General features: G+C 38.0%; 1 protein-coding gene across 6 annotated transcripts in view; it reads left to right on the forward strand.

Annotated features, from left to right (window-relative positions):
• FYB1 (FYN binding protein 1) overlaps window positions 1-16,967 on the forward strand; it is a 67,720-nt gene that overhangs the window by 21,754 nt on the left and 28,999 nt on the right. For all 6 annotated transcript variants that reach the window (XM_074812899.1, XM_074812902.1, XM_074812903.1 and 3 more), the window contains exon 2: window positions 1,944-3,081. In XM_074812899.1, coding sequence (XP_074669000.1) covers window positions 1,944-3,081 — 1,138 coding nt within the window. The remainder of the gene's footprint in view (window positions 1-1,943; window positions 3,082-16,967) is intronic.

Genomic DNA, 16,967 nt, shown 5'->3' on the forward strand with positions numbered 1-16,967 from the left:
CTTAAATTTCAAATGGAAGAGGTAGCAATTTATTGCTATAACTTTCAAAAGAAATGAGCCACTGAGTTTGCCAAGCAGATGATCAGATTGTAATTTATAAATTCTGAAGACTTCAGACACTGGGGTAAAGTTGTAGTATCTCTGATGGTTTAGATTTTGTTGCAGAAGTTACAAAAAAAAAAAGCACACATTAGTAAAAAATCAAAAGAGATCAGAGACAAAAGGCTTTGTTATTCTCTCTGGCACTACAGTTAGCTTAACTTTCTGTTTAAGTGGGTAAAATCAGTGCTTTGTGAGGTATTGTGGGTGAAATCGTGAATGATTAGTGATACATATACATATGTCTGCAGTGTAGTTTTTTGTGTGTGTGACTGCATATGCATCAACCAGCAGTAGATGGTTTAAACATGATAATCTCCATAGTAAATGTGTACTTCCTCCCTTCCCTATATGTGCAAAAGAGATAACAATATGGTGCTCTGAGGATAAGTTTTGTATATGTTTATTTTGTTTAGGCTGCATTTATTGTAAGTAACTTTGTAGTATAATACAAACAGTTTGTAAAGACTGAATTTCCCCGTGATACTGAAAGACTGGGGAAGTTAACTTTAAATTGCAGAAGTCACAGCTAAAACTATTTCAACAAGACAGGCAATTCATGTAATGTGATACAATCAAAGGGAGGGCAAAAGGAGCAAAACCCGAATTTAGAAGCTTTTGTTAATGAAGTAAAAAAATTACTGAACACCTGATGAACTGTATTGAGTGAAGACACAGTTCATTCTTCCACCTTTCTAAAATCTTTTTTCAGGTGGCTATTTATTGTGCTTTGTAGTTTGTTTCCAAACAAATGATACAGAGCCCTTCCTAGTTATAACATCCCTGTTTTGTACCATTAGTCTTATATTTTAACTTACACACACAAACAGATCCCACTCAAGTTGTGAATCAGATAGGCCAGTTTATCTGCCATAGCTGCACCCCTGTTGCCACTGTTGGCTGGGAAAGGACTCCCTGCTGCAGAGGGCTCCTGGAACTCAAAGGTGATCCCAGCCCAGCACAGTGAGACCAGCTCACTCCCCTTTGCCCCTACCCTTCACTTCACTGTGTTTTGAATCATACTGAATTCAAACGTATTGAGCTTTTGCTCTCAGTTTGTATTAAAGACTGGTCCTGAAAAGGTATCAAATAGGGCTGACCAGTTAAAACATTTTTGAATGAAGCTGAGTTTTATCCACTTGGAATTGTTCAACTTTTTCTTTTTTTTCCCCAAGAAGTTAATTATCTTTGACAGTATCTGGGTGTATTGATTGTAATTTCTTCCTTTACTCCACACATTTTCATTTTCTATCCACACATGCACATTTTTTTAAGATACAAAATGGAGAAGACAAACAAGGGCAAAGAGAGGGCGGGGGGAGCAGCAAGGAAGAAAACTGCTGAGAAGGGAAAGAAAAACACCCAAACCAGAAGAAATTCTGCTTTCACAAAGGAACTTACAGTTCTCCAAAGAGTTGGCAGGAATAATGCTAGTCTGGTACATAATCCAGGTTCTAGTACAGTCTATGTATGCTTCTCACCGCAGAACACTCGTATTTTTAGGGATACATTAATTTTAAAGTAGTATGTATTTTCTTATATTTATTATGTGTCCAGTTCCCAATTCCAGAAATAAACAGAAATTATAGTATGCCCAAAAGTATGTCCACTCTCTAAAGGCAGTGCCTGCACTGAAAATTTTAGAAGATTGTATAACCACAGCAAGGATATAACAAAATGCTCAGCTTCTCTAACCCTACAGGAAGATGTACTATAGTATCTCCACAGCCAATCAGCAGTACTACAAGCCTCAGACCAGGAAACTCTTTAAAGTACAGTATGTGTGAACACTGCAACGGAGACTTTCTCATTGCTACTCTTTCTTTTTCTCTTTATGCTTATAGGATGGCAAGACAGATGTGAAGTCCCTCATGGCGAAATTTAACACAGGTCACAACCCCACAGAGGATGTTTCTAGTAACAGTCGACCCTTCAAAGTCCCAGGACAACCTAGCCATACAGGATTACAGACAAGGAAAGCAGCACTTGAGAAATTTGCAAGTCAAGGAAATGCAAGTGCTCCCTCAGGACCCAGTACCTTTCACAAACCTGTTCATCCAAAGCCTCCTCTGGGGGTCAAGCCTTCAACTGATGATAAAACAGAGAAGGATCCAAAGCCCCCATATTTGAAACCAGTGACACAAAGGTTTGGGGTTCAGCTTCAGGCAACTAACAGAGAAAATGATGGAAAAGCTGGATGCACTAAAACCCCCACTAAAACAAGTGACTTGGCAAAAGAAGAACCAAAGCCTCTGTATCCAAAACCTGCAGGGAACAAGTTCCTTAACCTTGCTCCTCATGAAAAAGAAAAAAACCCTCTGGGAACAAAACCAAATTCAAATTTTGCACCACAGGAGAGTGAGGCAAAGCCAGCATTTTCAAAAGTAGCCGGAGTTAAGGAAAAGTTCATGTCTGCAACACAAGAAAATGAGCCCAAGACTTTCTCTAAGCCACCCCTTGCACAGAAACCATCTCTAAACCATGAGGTCTCCCACAACGAAGACTCTTCTAATAAAAATGTGTTTCTGCAAAAAGGACCTAGACCAAATATACACTCATTTAAAGCAGCAAAGGAAATGGATGAAAATAGTAAGTGTGCTGCCGAAGCTGCAGGCAGTCATTTTTCTAACATGGCTCTGAAGCCTACTGGCCACTGGTCCAGCTCATCTCAAGGCAACCCTGAAAATGTGGATGAAAAGACTGAAGAAAAGGGAATGAGTGCTGCCAAGAACATCTTTCTCAACAAAATCATCCAGGAAGAATCAAGTTCTTCTTCTCCTAAATTCTATAAGATGAACACAGTGCTTACTGCAGGAAGGCCATCGGGTGGATCACAAGAGAAAGAGGATGGGGACAGGAGCTCAGGAACCCCCAAGCGGAAGGCTTTGCCCCCGCTGTTCAAGCTGGGCCAGCCCCCACAGAAACCCAGCAGACCCCCCAGCGTGGACCTGGAAAGGTTCCGGCAGAGCAGTCCAAAAGACAGTGAGTTCTCTCTGATCTTGCTTTCTTGGGTATTGGGGTTTTTATGCATTTAGTACATGATTCATTTCAGATGGAATCCCCTCTTCTGTTCAGAAATAACATGAGACTTGTGTATCAGACAACCCCTTAAAGTTTTAACCTATGCTTGTGTCTCTTCTGTACAGGACAGAAAGTAAAATTATATTCTCTCTCCCTCAGCAATAAAGTGTAGGATGAATGGTTTCTGTATTGGGTTTATTTGTTTTTCAAAACTACTTAGATGTACCTATAACTTGTGTCAGGGAATTTTGAGTATTTTTCTCAACAGACATTTAAGTCCTGACTTCCTATAAATGAGATGTTGATGTGTGTCCAGTTCTCAACAGTAACTTCCTGGGCACAGATTAAGGGCCACCAAAATGATATACTACAACCTGTAGTAACCACACATTTTTTTTCTTTTTTGCCTTTCACAATGACTAATCACAGCATGACTCTATAAATTGTTGTATTTTAAAGTTTGCTTAGAAAGTTGAAATTACAGAACCAATTGTTCCCACATGGAGCTGCATCGATTTTATACCCAGATCTGAATCCAGCCTCCAAAAGCACTTCCTGGACTTAGTGTTTTCTGTTGGTTTTGCATGACTTCAGTAGTGTGGCAGTTAGTATCACCTGAAGCTCTGCCTCACTATTTTTGTGAAGAACCAAGCCTCTGAACTTTCTGATGGTCATAATCTGGGCATGAATATTAAGGCTTGTCACTACGTTTCTGTAAGATTTGAGATGGCCTTGTGTGTGATGAGAGCTTTTGTAAATACATTTGAAATATCTGGGAGGACACAAATCCTTGTGAAAAAAAGAAATTGCTGTGACTCCACTCATGCAGAGTTCTGCTTCAACAGGTTCTTTTCACCACCTAAGACAAGCTGCAAAAACAATATAAGCTGTTTCTGAGGCACTCAAAATATGCCCTTGAAAATCTCATGTAAAAATGAAGTTTCCTAAAGTTAGATTCATATATCCACTGTTACTTTCTTGAAGGGAAGATTAGTTTTGAGGAGGTTCTGAATGTCCTTAATTCTCCTCTAAATCACAATCACAATCAAACTTTGGGGTTAAGGTGTTCCTCCAAAGCTTTTAGGCACTCTTTGACAATTCTAAAAACTTAAAAGTCAACCACTCCAGTCGGAATGGGTGATGGAATACAAGTTTTATAGTAGCTGAAGGAGGCTTTGTCTTTTTTCTTATAGTACTAGGTGCTAGGATCTGTGATTGCATAGGAAATTAAAATCAAAGTTTGAAGTTGTATGGGTCCAAAAGAAAGCTGTTCTTGATCTTGGTGCATGAAAGAAACAAGGACAGAAATAAAAATTAATTATTGTGTTTGTTTATGTTTGGGGTTGTGTTTTTTTACACTTATTTCTTTTTTTTTTTTTTTTTCCTTAATGCTCTGTTGTGTGCACTGAGCTCAGGAAGCAATGAATATATTCAATCCTCACATATATTTTTTCAGCTCAAGTAATTTTAACCAGTTATGTCCTGCAACTAATTGTGTCAGGTGATACACACAGCTAAGTAATTTTTGATGAGGGGCATTTCACCCATGTTAGTTTGCCTTAACTATCTCTCTTAGATTTAATTAAACAGATCAAACTTTGACTCTTATATTTTCAGTGTAGTCAGTGGGAAAGGGAGATGTCCAATGATGTGATTCAGAGAGTTAGATGCCTAACGTAGCTGATGACAGATGCTCTGAATAACTCCACACTGTGCATGTGCAGCACATCAGGTATATTCATATAATCTAATTCATACAAAATTTGTTCTTGTGCCTTCCATATTTAGAATACAGTATGGCTTGTGCTTCAGCAGTTTTGAATGCACATAAGACTGGTCTTCCTGAGACAGAAGACATTCAAAAGGTCATTATGACCAGATGAAAAAGCTCAGACCTGGCTTTTTCTAAAGACAAAAAAACACACTAAAAACACAGAGTGTGCATGCAACTATATATTCTGTTATTATTAATTCCACTCAAAAATTATGAGCTTATAAGTAACATAAAATGTACTTTCTTGTCAGCTGCTACATTCTGATTTTCCTGCATTACCCTACAGTTACGGAATTATTGTCATATATCCATGATCAGGGCCAGATCCTCAAATGCTGTAAATTTGTGTATCTCTTTAAAACAAATATGCCAATATACAACAATCTAAGCAGCTGCCCCTTCTCCATAGAACACTGTTTAGCATGACTGGCTTTACTTGACTTCCCAGAGCAGTCTCAAAATGGAAAGGCAGCATCTTCAGCAAATTATACCAGCATATGTTTTGATTAAATAAAACCAGTAAGAAAGAAGTCCTGAGAAAGGCTAGAAAGAACCAAAATTGCAATTAATATTTTTTAAAATATATTTTTAGTTTCTTTTTAAATAACTAGTGGAGGAATTATTTTATTTGTTTGTTTCTTGTTTATTCAATTATTATCTTTTTTTCTGGTTCCTGTACAGTTATAGATACAAAGCATTTTTTCATCCTCTTCTTAAAACTGAGGATTAGAAATATTTATCATATGCATTCAAAATGAATGCTGTGAACAGGGCTGTAAGGATAATACCAGAACTTTTGTCATAATGAGGATCTCTGGTTAGTTGTCACTAACCAGAACTACTGCAGCCACCGGCCTAAGATGAGTTCCACTGGAAACAGGAGCTAAGGATGGAACTGCCCAGTGTGGTGGCACAGGCTGTTCTCCCAAACATGTTGCAAAATACACACCCAACTAAATAGGACTGAAGGGACAGACATAACCTTCTCTACTTCACAGTCTTTGGGTCAGGGCAAGACTGAAAGATCTAGAAACCACATCAATAAGAAGCTGTACATAGTGGCTCTGAACTTCAGCTTTTCCCTGTAGAGCTGGCATGTAGACCTTGAAGTTCTGTTAACTTTAATTAATGCAGCTCATTTCTTTGTGACCATAACTCTCCGTAGAACAGTTCTGGTGGAGAGACCAGGTGTTCTAGCATGAATCCTGAACAAATGCATTTTCACATCAACGAAGTTATTCATCGCTGCTGGGTTTCTTGGAACATTAAACTGAAATGAAAAAACCTACGTACTTTGGAAAGGCAGTTAAACTGAATGTTTTTCTTTTTTTTTTTTTTTTTAAACTGTCATTTCAAGAATCAAAGTCATGTCAGGAAGATGCCACCCCCACAACACAAATTCTTCCTGCTCATTACTTGGTCCTGATAAACAGCAGCTTGACATAGTTGCTTAATTTGCTGCTGTGATTCAGATGCAGAGTAAAAAGAAGAACAAACAAATGGAAATGGTTTTCCCATCCAACAAAACTTTCTGAGATCTAATCTTCGGGGGTTTTTCTGTACTAGGGCAAAAGAGAGGAGAGGAGAGGAGAGGAGAGGAGAGGAGAGGAGAGGGGAGGGGAGGAGAGGGGAGGGAGGAGAGGAGAGGAGAGGAGAGGAGAGGAGAGGAGAGGAGAGGAGAGGAGAGGAGAGGAGAGGAGAGGAGAGGAGAGGAGAGGAGAGGAGAGGAGAGGAGAGGAGAGGAGAGGAGAGGAGAGGAGAGGAGAGGAGAGGAGAGGAGAGGAGAGGGGAGGGGAGGGGAGGGGAGGGGAGGGGAGGGGAGGGGAGGGGAGGGGAGGGGAGGGGAGGGGAGGGGAGGGAAGGGAAGGGAAGGGAAGGGAAGGGAAGGGAAGGGAAGGGAAGGGAAGGGAAGGGAAGGGAAGGGAAGGGAAGGGAAGGGAAGGGAAGGGAAGGGAAGGGAAGGGAAGGGAAGGGAAGGGAAGGGAAGGGAAGGGAAGGGAAGGGAAGGGAAGGGAAGGGAAGGGAAGGGAAGGGAAGGGAAGGGAAGGGAAGGGAAGGGAAGGGAAGGGAAGAGAAGGGAAGAGAAGGGAAGAGCTCCACACATGACGGTTGTTATATTTGTGTTAGGGGCACGTGCCTGGGGTGCAGAAAACCTTGTATTGCCTGATTTAAACCAGGAGTCTGAACTCAGCTTTCTCAGAAGTATCAATTCACCCTTTTTTCTTTGGTTGTTATTCTTTTCCATGAAAGCTGCTTTACTATTTTTTCATAATCAAGTATTCACTGGGCATGAAACAACTTTAAATGTCAGAGGCTGAAGGACTTACCTTAGACGCAGCAGTCTCAGTCATGCGTGGGAGAATAATTCCACCATGCCTGCATGAATATTAAAGGATGCTGGTTTGATGTGGGCCTTGTTTTGAATCAGAAATTTTCACACAGTTCTGAAAAACTTTTTTTGACAAATCTTCTGTAGATGCAAGTGCCTTGCTGAGGAAAGTTTGACTATTGATGCATTACTATTTTCCAGTGAAGACAGGCTTCAAGAAATTCCTGTCTGGGCCTGTGAATACAGGGCACTCCAGTAAATTTCTGTGTTATATCCCTTCACAGCAATTTTCCCTGATAGTAGATCATATTTATGTCAGCTCAGAATCAATGAGATGCATGTTCTTTCTAGATTCAGGAAATAATACTAATGATACTATTTCAAAATAAACACCTGAACTGCAAACAAGGCTTTGTTAGAAAAAAGAGAAGCAATGTAATTTTGCTGACAGCCTTCCATGTGAGGCTACCAACACACCGTTGCTTTCAGAGGAGAACTGCACCTGGGCTGACCTCAGTGGGGTTGTCTGTGTACAGATGGCCACCCACAAAAAGTCAGCTGAAGGCTCAGAGTCCCTAGTGCTTTAAACACCTCTGAACACCTTGTGAACTGTCAACACTGAGACTTCAGCTAGGGACAATATTTTGAGCTGTACTGGGAGAAACAGAAAGAAACTCTACTGAATCTAGGAGAAAAGAACACATGTAAGAAAATTTGGGTTATGGTTGTGTCTGCAGTCCTTGTTGAGGTTCTGTTCTGTGATGGATTGTGTTCCCACACAGTGACATGGCTATTTGAGTTGGGTAAGACAACCAGCGAGAAAGGAGAAATTAAAATCTGTGGTGCATTGTCAAAGTTATCACAACACTCTGTTGGCAAAGTAATTAACAATCAAGCACCACTCCCAAGGACAGTAAATGTCTTAACTTTGTAAAGCTCCTCAGAAACAGTCAGTTGTTGCTCTTACTTGATGGCAAGATGAAACAGCAGCTTCCAAAGTTTTAAAGAACAGCGGATTTTTATTTTTTTTTTTGTCACAGGATGTCAGGGCTGTTTACTGCAGAATCTGGACTTCAAAGGTCAATGTAGGTTTCTTTTTTTTACCTCAGTGCTAGGTTGGATAAAGTTATGAAACAGCTCAGTATTAAGGTGTAAGGGGATAAAAAGAATTGTAACTTGAGTCAAATCATCTATTTCTAAGACAGATGAAACTAAAAGTAGGTGATAATATCAAACAACACTGTGCAGGGTGAGGTGAGGGTAGCTGTGTAATGATGTGATGCCTCTGTCTGCACAGGTGAACTTTAGCACACCATAAAACCCTGTGCAGCTCAAGAGAGTTTAAAAATTATAATTTCAGAATAGCATGATAACTATGTGCAACATAATGCCTGGAGTTTGCTAGACATAGCTAAAATGTTGAATTTTAAGCAATATCAAAAAGATACTGAAGTGAGACTATTCGTGGAAATTTGAAGACCTTCAAGGCTTTTTACCTAGTATTTTATTAGATTTCATGATGTTGATGTCTATTATTATTGATCCCCCCATACATTTACCTGAAAACTATGGAAATGAAGTTGAAATTATGTTCACACAGATCTGCCAAGGACTTTGCTGGATCTGCCTGAAAGCAACTACAAAATCTGGATGAGTATTTGTATGTAGTTTTTAGTGGAAATGAATGTAAAAGCTCTTCAACTTTCCTCTAAGGACACTCCTCTCTCTCCTTCTCTGAATGAGAAAACCCAAATGATTCTTTCAGCAGCATTATTCTGAAATATTTTACACCTCTGAGAAACAGGAAGATCAATTTTTGAAGTTCCTAGAACTGAAGAATGATGTTCAGCTGAAATACAATCAAAGTTGTGCATTTATCATGAAAATCAGACCACAGCATATGAAATCCCAGACAATATACATAGTTTGGTACAACTGCAATTATATCACCTGTGTGGGTCTCACCCCAAAGGAATTGTCTTACTCATAGGATTGGTATAAGGACAGTTTCAAAAAAGAGGTTTTAAGTATTTTGTAATTTCAGAATTATTTCTTTGGCTGTCTTTCAATAGTTCAACCTGTAAGTTCCAAAAGACCAGTTGAATTAAATGTCCCTCAGTGTTTTTTCTCACATCTTCATTCTCCAGCTATAATTACATGCACCATAATTACAGAATATGCATTTAAGACTAAATTTTTCTATAACAAAGAGTGGACACATGCTTTCAGTCTGCCGTAGCCAGGGAGAAAATTTTTCAGATTTTAGGAGCTCCACAGCAAAGAATATTACTGCTATGGAGGAAACTCTGCCACACTGAAGTTTTTGAAGCATTACCTTTAATTGGTCAAGGATTCGCCATCTAATTCTGCTAAAATATGTGGACAAGTCTACAAATTAAAATGCTAGTATGGCTTACAGCACTGAAAAAAATAAATCACTGCAATTTAAAAATGAATGCAGCCATCCCGATAGAAACATGAATGAGACAAGTTATTTATCTGCCTAAGGAAATAGATAAATCTAATCCAAGTTATAGATAAAATAAGTCTTGAGGGAAACCAACATTTAGTATATCCCTGCAGAAGACTGCTCTGGGTACAACTTGCTGCTGTTGTGCATTAGGAAGCAAAAGTACACAAAACCCATTCCAAATTAGTATTTAAACTCATTGCCCTTAATTATTTCCTTAGCTAAACCAGTCTGCAATATCTTTCAAATAATATATATTTTTTAGTCAAAACCAAATAAAATGTATCCATCAGTAAACTACCAGAGGACAGTTCCCAGTTGTGAATTTTCATAGTTTCCGCAACTGGTACATTCATAGATCTTCCCCTAAACATCATTTTTGTTTGTTAGGCCTTATGTGGCACACTTGTTCCCTTCCAGATGATTTGATTCTAGTAAAATTAAGAGTAAGATTTGGGTTGTTTATAACATAGTATGGAGGCACAGAAATATATTTTTCTCATGTATACACTTGTTATAGTTCACATATGAATTCTAGAATCACTCCTGCAGTTGACTATGCTAAATCCCATTGAGTCAACTATAGTCATTCCTGAGCAGAGACTTCAGAATCTAAGATATAGAATTTAGGACTCTGAAGAAAAACCATGTGAATGCGACTGTTAATTCTGTTGAGTAAGCCTAAATGATCACTTACTAGCAATTTCAAACACCCATTGATACGCAGTTTGAATTGATTTGAGGCCACTTCTAGTTTGAATCAAAGTATATGCCTAACATATTCTATTAATAGTTCCAGATTTCTGCAAAGGACTGAGTGAAACGCATGGCATGTTATGCTGTATTAGAAACCCATGTCCACTCTGCAGCAGGGTCAGTGCTGGATGAGTTTAACACAATGTTTTTGGGATTACACCACATATTAAAGGAGTCTGTGAAAGACTGTTGAGAACACTAGTTACAAAACAGAATTATAAGGAGAAAAAAAAAGACAGTTATGACTTTATCACGGAAGGTGACAGAAAGGAAACTGCTAAAGACAGTAAAACTGATGAAACTGAGTAATTCTCTCTGCTTAATTATGTTTCCTTGCTTTAAGTTTTTGAAATCTTGTTACTTCCTACACCTATTTTGATTCACATGAAGAAACACTTTTGATGAACCTTCATCGTTTGGTTGCATTACATAGGTCACAGTACACAAGTAGATCTGCTGTACCAAAGCTGCAAGTATTCTGAAACCTGTCCATATCTCAGAAAATAATGTGAATACAAATTATATTAATAATTTTAATTTAGATTTTGATAAGAATGATATGACCTGGCTGAAAGCTTCCTGTTCTTTAAGTTGATACATATTTTGATGAAAATCTACTTTGCGACTAATTGTAGCAATGAGGTGTATCCAGCATATCACATTACTTTATGGACAGCTTTATAGTAAAACTGGAAAAAAACCCTTTTTTCCCAAATATGCAAAAATATCATGACAATGAAGTTCTGGACATGTTGCTGATACCATTATTGAAGAATGCATCTCTAACCCTAAGGGTCTCATATTTAGCTAGCTCAAAAAAAAAAAACCAAAAAACCAAACTGTGTAGTTTGTTTACTCATAATTACAAGAATGTTTGGCATACACTTCTCACATATTTGAAGTTTTATACATAATGAAGTTTCTCTTTGAGCTGGGAAGTCTTAATTTTTCTGTATTGTTTAAATAATGTTTACTTAGTGGCTCACAGATGTAAAACCTATGCAGCATATATAATGTTTGAATTTGAGACAAATATACACAAAACTGGAGCAAGTATTTCCTTTTCATTTCCTAGACCTATTTTGTTTCACAGGAAAAAACTCTTTTAATGAATCTTCATCATCTGGTTGCATTACATGGGTAACAATGCACAAATTGATAAGTTGACTAATTAAGTTAGTTATCCAAATAGTTCATTATAGGAAACAGCCAGTCATTCCTGAAAGCTTTGATCATAATTATTAAGTACTAAAGTAAATATTCAACACTAATAGAGACAAACAACATATTAAGCATTTTATAGTAAAGATGTTAAGAAGCTTTTGAAACAGTATACTAACAATTAATTTTATCCTAAAAAGTTCATTTTATTAGTGAACATTTCTGAGGTCATCAGTTTCCACTTAAAACTGAACCCTCCTAAAATATGTACATTTGGAACAATGATGTTCCTTGTTTGCAGATCCTGAAGAGAAAATGTGCAAAACTCCACTACTTGAATGCAAGACTTTGTTGCATGGGAATTTTTTATGCAACTGATGTTTTATATATCAGTGTTTATACTCCTATGACAAATTTTTAACTAGAATTGCATTCTATGTATGATGTAATTATTTTTCAGATTGAACAATAGGTTTATGAAATTGTCAACCCCTTCATCAGTTTGTTAGTTTGGGAAATAAATAATCATATTTTAAGTAAATTTCTTTCAGTACATTTTTTTTGCTTGTCTTTGCATCATTGTACACATTTTCTTTTGCTTTCTCTTTCAAATATAAATGTTTTACCAAAGATTTATTTTAAACCACTTTTATCCTACATGTCCTCTATCTCTGAATACTTCCAATTGCCGTTCTTTTTTCTTGCATATGAAATTATATCATTCAATATAAAATTAACTGGCTCAGGTTTATAAATATTTCTTATTAAAAAAAGAAGTAATCATTAGAGTTTTTTATCAGACAATGAAAAGTTTCATCTATAGTTCAACTGGGAATTGATTCTGTGCTCCTCTTTAGATAAAGATAGGCTTCTGCATATGATTACACATCTGTAGTTCGAAATAGCTTTCCTTGTGCCAGTCAGCACTGCCCAGATGAACCATTCTGAATATCTAACCTCATATTTGTTCACCAGAAGGCTCAGTCCTGTGAGCTTTTACATACCAAAGTATTTTGGATTAAACCTGTGGGTCTTCTTTTGGGAGTAAGATTATAATAGTCATCTCCATGCCATTTTGAGAATATAAGGCATTGAATAGGTGCTAAGTGTTATGTGAAATACCCTTGAGGTAGTGTGTGCATCTGCCCTGGAAACAAGCTTTCCCAGCTGAGACCAGTGAGAAGTTCTGCTTAAAAATGGACAAATTCTCCATCTGCTCTGACCACGTTTTTCATGATGTATGAGCAAAGTAGTCTTAAAATGGATGGGGACCTGTACTTTCCCCTTTTCCCTTCCTCCAAAATTCCCCCTTTTTTTGGAGATGATTTCTTTTGTACAAAGCTGAAAAAGCAGCTTTATCGTCTAACTGGAAGTAGAATCAGGAGAGATGAGGAGAATAAAAGAAGAAAATTAAGAAAAGGTTGTGTCGAGCCATTTCTTAAAGTGGAGTCTAGACTTGAGGGCAATAGTAAAAAACTTTCTGTGGTCTTTGTTTGCAAGGTGTGAGCAGTGTCTCTTTGTGTCTCTGTTGTTATAGTATGTCTGACAACAGCATAATCAAAAGCACTGAGCTTCAGTAATGTTGTAAGTTTACCTGCTTATTTTGAGCAGCTCCAAAGCAGCATAATTGTGAAACCTGAAACCATGGCTTTTATCTAAAAGAATATGCAGGTTAGGGAAGTGGAGCAGAGAACAGCTCTCTGCACATTATGAATAAAGTAGGAAGTGGGTGATCAGCTGCTGTAGATGTTGTTGCAGGTTCTTAGCAAAACCTCTGTAAAACCCAGAAAGCTTACCAGATCTTGCATGTAGAAATTGTAAAGTGTTTTGCAGTAAAACTGAAACCCGATGTTGCATTTGCAGAGTAGCTCAAAAGCATATTGTTTCATAAAAGGGTGCTTCTTTCAAAATGCAAAACTTTTGACCATGTAACGGCCTGAAAAATCCTGAAGTCCTTTTTTACAAAAACTAAAGAAATTCATTACAAAATTTAAAATTCCAGGCACTTTTTCCTGCAGAATGTTTGGAGTCTCCTTTCAGTGGCTGATCACTGTCAGGTTTTCTTTACATTAATAAAAGCAGAACAGGTCAACATCTCATCAGTACCTCACTGCACCAGGCATCAAAGGGAATAAGGTCTTGCCACAGGCCATACTCTAGGCCAAAGAAAGAGGAGGATGGTCTGCTTTTTAGTATATGAAGTTAAGAAACAGTTTTTCCCCTATATGTGCAAAAGACTGCCTTGATATGGAATGGATTTTCTCACCTATGTCTATTGCTATGTATTTATGGTGAAGTAGGTGCAATCAGAATGAACTTGAAATGGAAGGTAGTGAGATACGCATTGCTGTTGAGTTACAGTTTTGTTTAGTATGCAAGCTTGGACTAGAAATTTCTGTGTCGAGGCAATGGATGGCTTAGATGCCACAGTCTGATACCTTAAACATAATTAAGCCTTTGCAGTTAAGTCTGGACTGTGTAGAGACTGAAGGCCAGGCTAATGTATTTGCAATAGAGTGTGTTGCTGGTAAGATGCCATATAGCTGTTCTGAGCTAACTGGAATTTTTTAAGCACTACTGACTTTGAGAGCAGGTATGCATTATTGTTGCAGTCCAGCCAAGGTGTGAGAAAAATATGAATAGCTGAAGTCAGACCACCTTTTCCCAGGATGGGATAGTTTCCTACTTCAAGGGAGATTATAAAAATTATTATTTGTCACTGTTGCCAGTTAAAAGCTTTGTGCCAAGTAATCACATTCTGTTGCAATAAAGGTTGAGCAGATCATCAGGGTTTGTATCTTCAGCCAATGGATGTTGAACTGCAGGTGTGAGTGCTAAATTTTTTTTTTCTTTGACTGCTTCTGTTCTGCTCAGGTTGATGATTAGATACTGTTCATCTACGTGCCAATCTCTCATCCAAGCAGTGAGATACTCTAGTATTTAGGCAGGGGATGAATAGAGACATGTCATTTCAGCTTTGTCAGTACTGGAACTCATACCACCCTTGCACATGAGTGCAATTTATTGTATGATTTTGAAAAGGACTGAGGAGAACCTGACCCTGGCCAAAGTACTGGCTCCCATAAGATTCCTATCACACCAAGCACTGCTGGGATTTCCCTTCAGTTTGCATGTATTTTCTGGTATTGGGATCTCAGGACAGAGTAACAGAGCATATTGGGACAGCACTGAAGATTTTAGCAAGGTAAGAATGGATATATTTTTCTCATCCTGCCCTGAAACTTGCTTTTGACTACACAATACATGGATTCCAAAATGCTGGACTTATTTTGGGTTTTTTACTAGTTTCTCTTTGAGTTTACGCAGGAGAGGCACAGAAATTATAGAGTACTGTTATATGCAGGTTGATTTTTCCTGTGGTTGTTTGACACAGAATATCTGGACCTGAAGGGAAGATGGGATCTTTCTCTAGATGTTATGTTAGCTACCAAACAGGTATCGGTATTTCCCTCCCACAAGCCAGGAATGGCAAGGGTCAAAGTCACAAGTTTTGCATCAAGACAACTTCAGTGTCCTGAACTTCCTGATAAATAAACATTCTCCAAGAATGTAGGTGACCTTTTGGTCACTGCATGCATGGAGGTTGTTTGAGAAGGTTCCCCAAGAACACAAGAGAAGTGTTTGCAGTGTTCTGTGCACAGTTCTGCTGTAAGTGCTGAAGATCTGGGTGTTATTAAGGAAGTTTAATACCGCAAGCAGCAGTATAATGGGATATTTGTTACTTTCTATGGACAGTTTCTATGGCAAGTTTCTCTTAGATGCTATACAGCTGCACAGGTTTTGAGGAACTTGTTCCTTTTCATCCGTTCTTTCATTTCTTTGTGAAGAGCTTCAGTTTCTGCATCTGTTTGTTAAGTGCAGCACAGCATATGAAAAAGCTGAGAGTCCCAAGAAAAGAGAAGAGGCTATTTGGAAACTGAGATATTAGTGATCAAAGCTACCACAAAGTGATAGTCCTTAACACTGCTTCCTGTGATGAGAGTGCTTTGGGAGCATGTGAATCTAGAATGTAGTTTCAGTTTGATTTCTTGTTCTGAGTGTCCAGAGCTGACCTCAGTTCTACTACTCACGTAGAGCCTTTCCATGTCCTCAGACTATGAAATGTCTTAAGAGACATAAGAAATGGAACTGGAGTCAGAATTAAATGCTCCATTAAAATAAGAAATAAAAGCTACTGAAACATTATGATAGCTTTGGCTCTGCAGGCCTGATTATAACAGCTTTTTCATACTGAGTGTCACCTTTCTACCTAACTCATCCCATTATTCTCAGTATTAGAAATAAAGCATTTTATGCCCACATCAGTCTCAGCCATAAGTGTAGGTAATTATAACTCTAAAGGCAGGTAAGAGTCAGAATAGTAAGAAAATAAAAAAGCAGTGTTTCCATTAATATGATGATGATTTAGTTATTATTAGATTCCAGCAGTGTACATAAATTAAAAGGGACAGGTTGTTCAGGCCTTACAGTTAAAAATAAGCACTTAATCTAAAATGCATGTGGTGTCCTTTCCTGGCTCAGTTTCCTATTGCCTGGATTTGGTTCTAAAGAGACATCAGATGAAAGAAGTATTATGCACAGAGACTTGGGCAGAATTTTTAACCTTAGACCTACAAAGTAATCACAATGAAATAACACTGTATGATGACATAATGCATGTATGCACGTTGTGCGTATACGCAACACTGTATTAGGGCAACATAAATATAATGACAGAAAAGCTGATATAGGATTCCCTGTTAAAACACAAAACTTTGAGAGTATAATTAATACCAATTAACATGGGAAAAAAAAACCTCTCTGTCTTCTTTCTTGGCTTAGAATCTGCTTAAAAGAATTCAGCTGCAGATACATGCTCAGTGTTACTCATCAGGGATTTTTGAACAGTAAGAGATTACAGCTGACAAGGTCTGTGGATGAATAAAGACTGTGAAGAGTTAAATGCAGACACACAGTCCTCAGAGACTCTGATACAACAAGAGCACAATCATGTGTAATCTTTGCTCATTTAAACAAACTTTGTCTTTACTCAAACACAAATATACGTGTAGAATGAAGAAATGTAAACCATACCTGTGAAAGGAGGTAGTGTAATAATGCCTTGGGGGAAAATCTAGACATCATAAACAACTCTACAGTTGAGTAAGGACAATGATGTGACAGCAAAGTCTAATGCATAATGGTTGTCAGCCTGTAACCCTAATTTCTTGGAGTTTTACCCTTAAGGAATCTTCATATAGTTACAAAGTTTTTGAATAAAAGCTTTTTTCTAATGGTCCTTAGTTTGATATTGAGGTGTCTGTACTTCCAAACAGGAGGGGTGGGTGACAATTGGG

The sequence above is a fragment of the Strix aluco genome, chromosome Z, assembly GCF_031877795.1.
Source record: "Strix aluco isolate bStrAlu1 chromosome Z, bStrAlu1.hap1, whole genome shotgun sequence".
NCBI classification, from domain to species: Eukaryota; Metazoa; Chordata; class Aves; order Strigiformes; family Strigidae; genus Strix; species Strix aluco.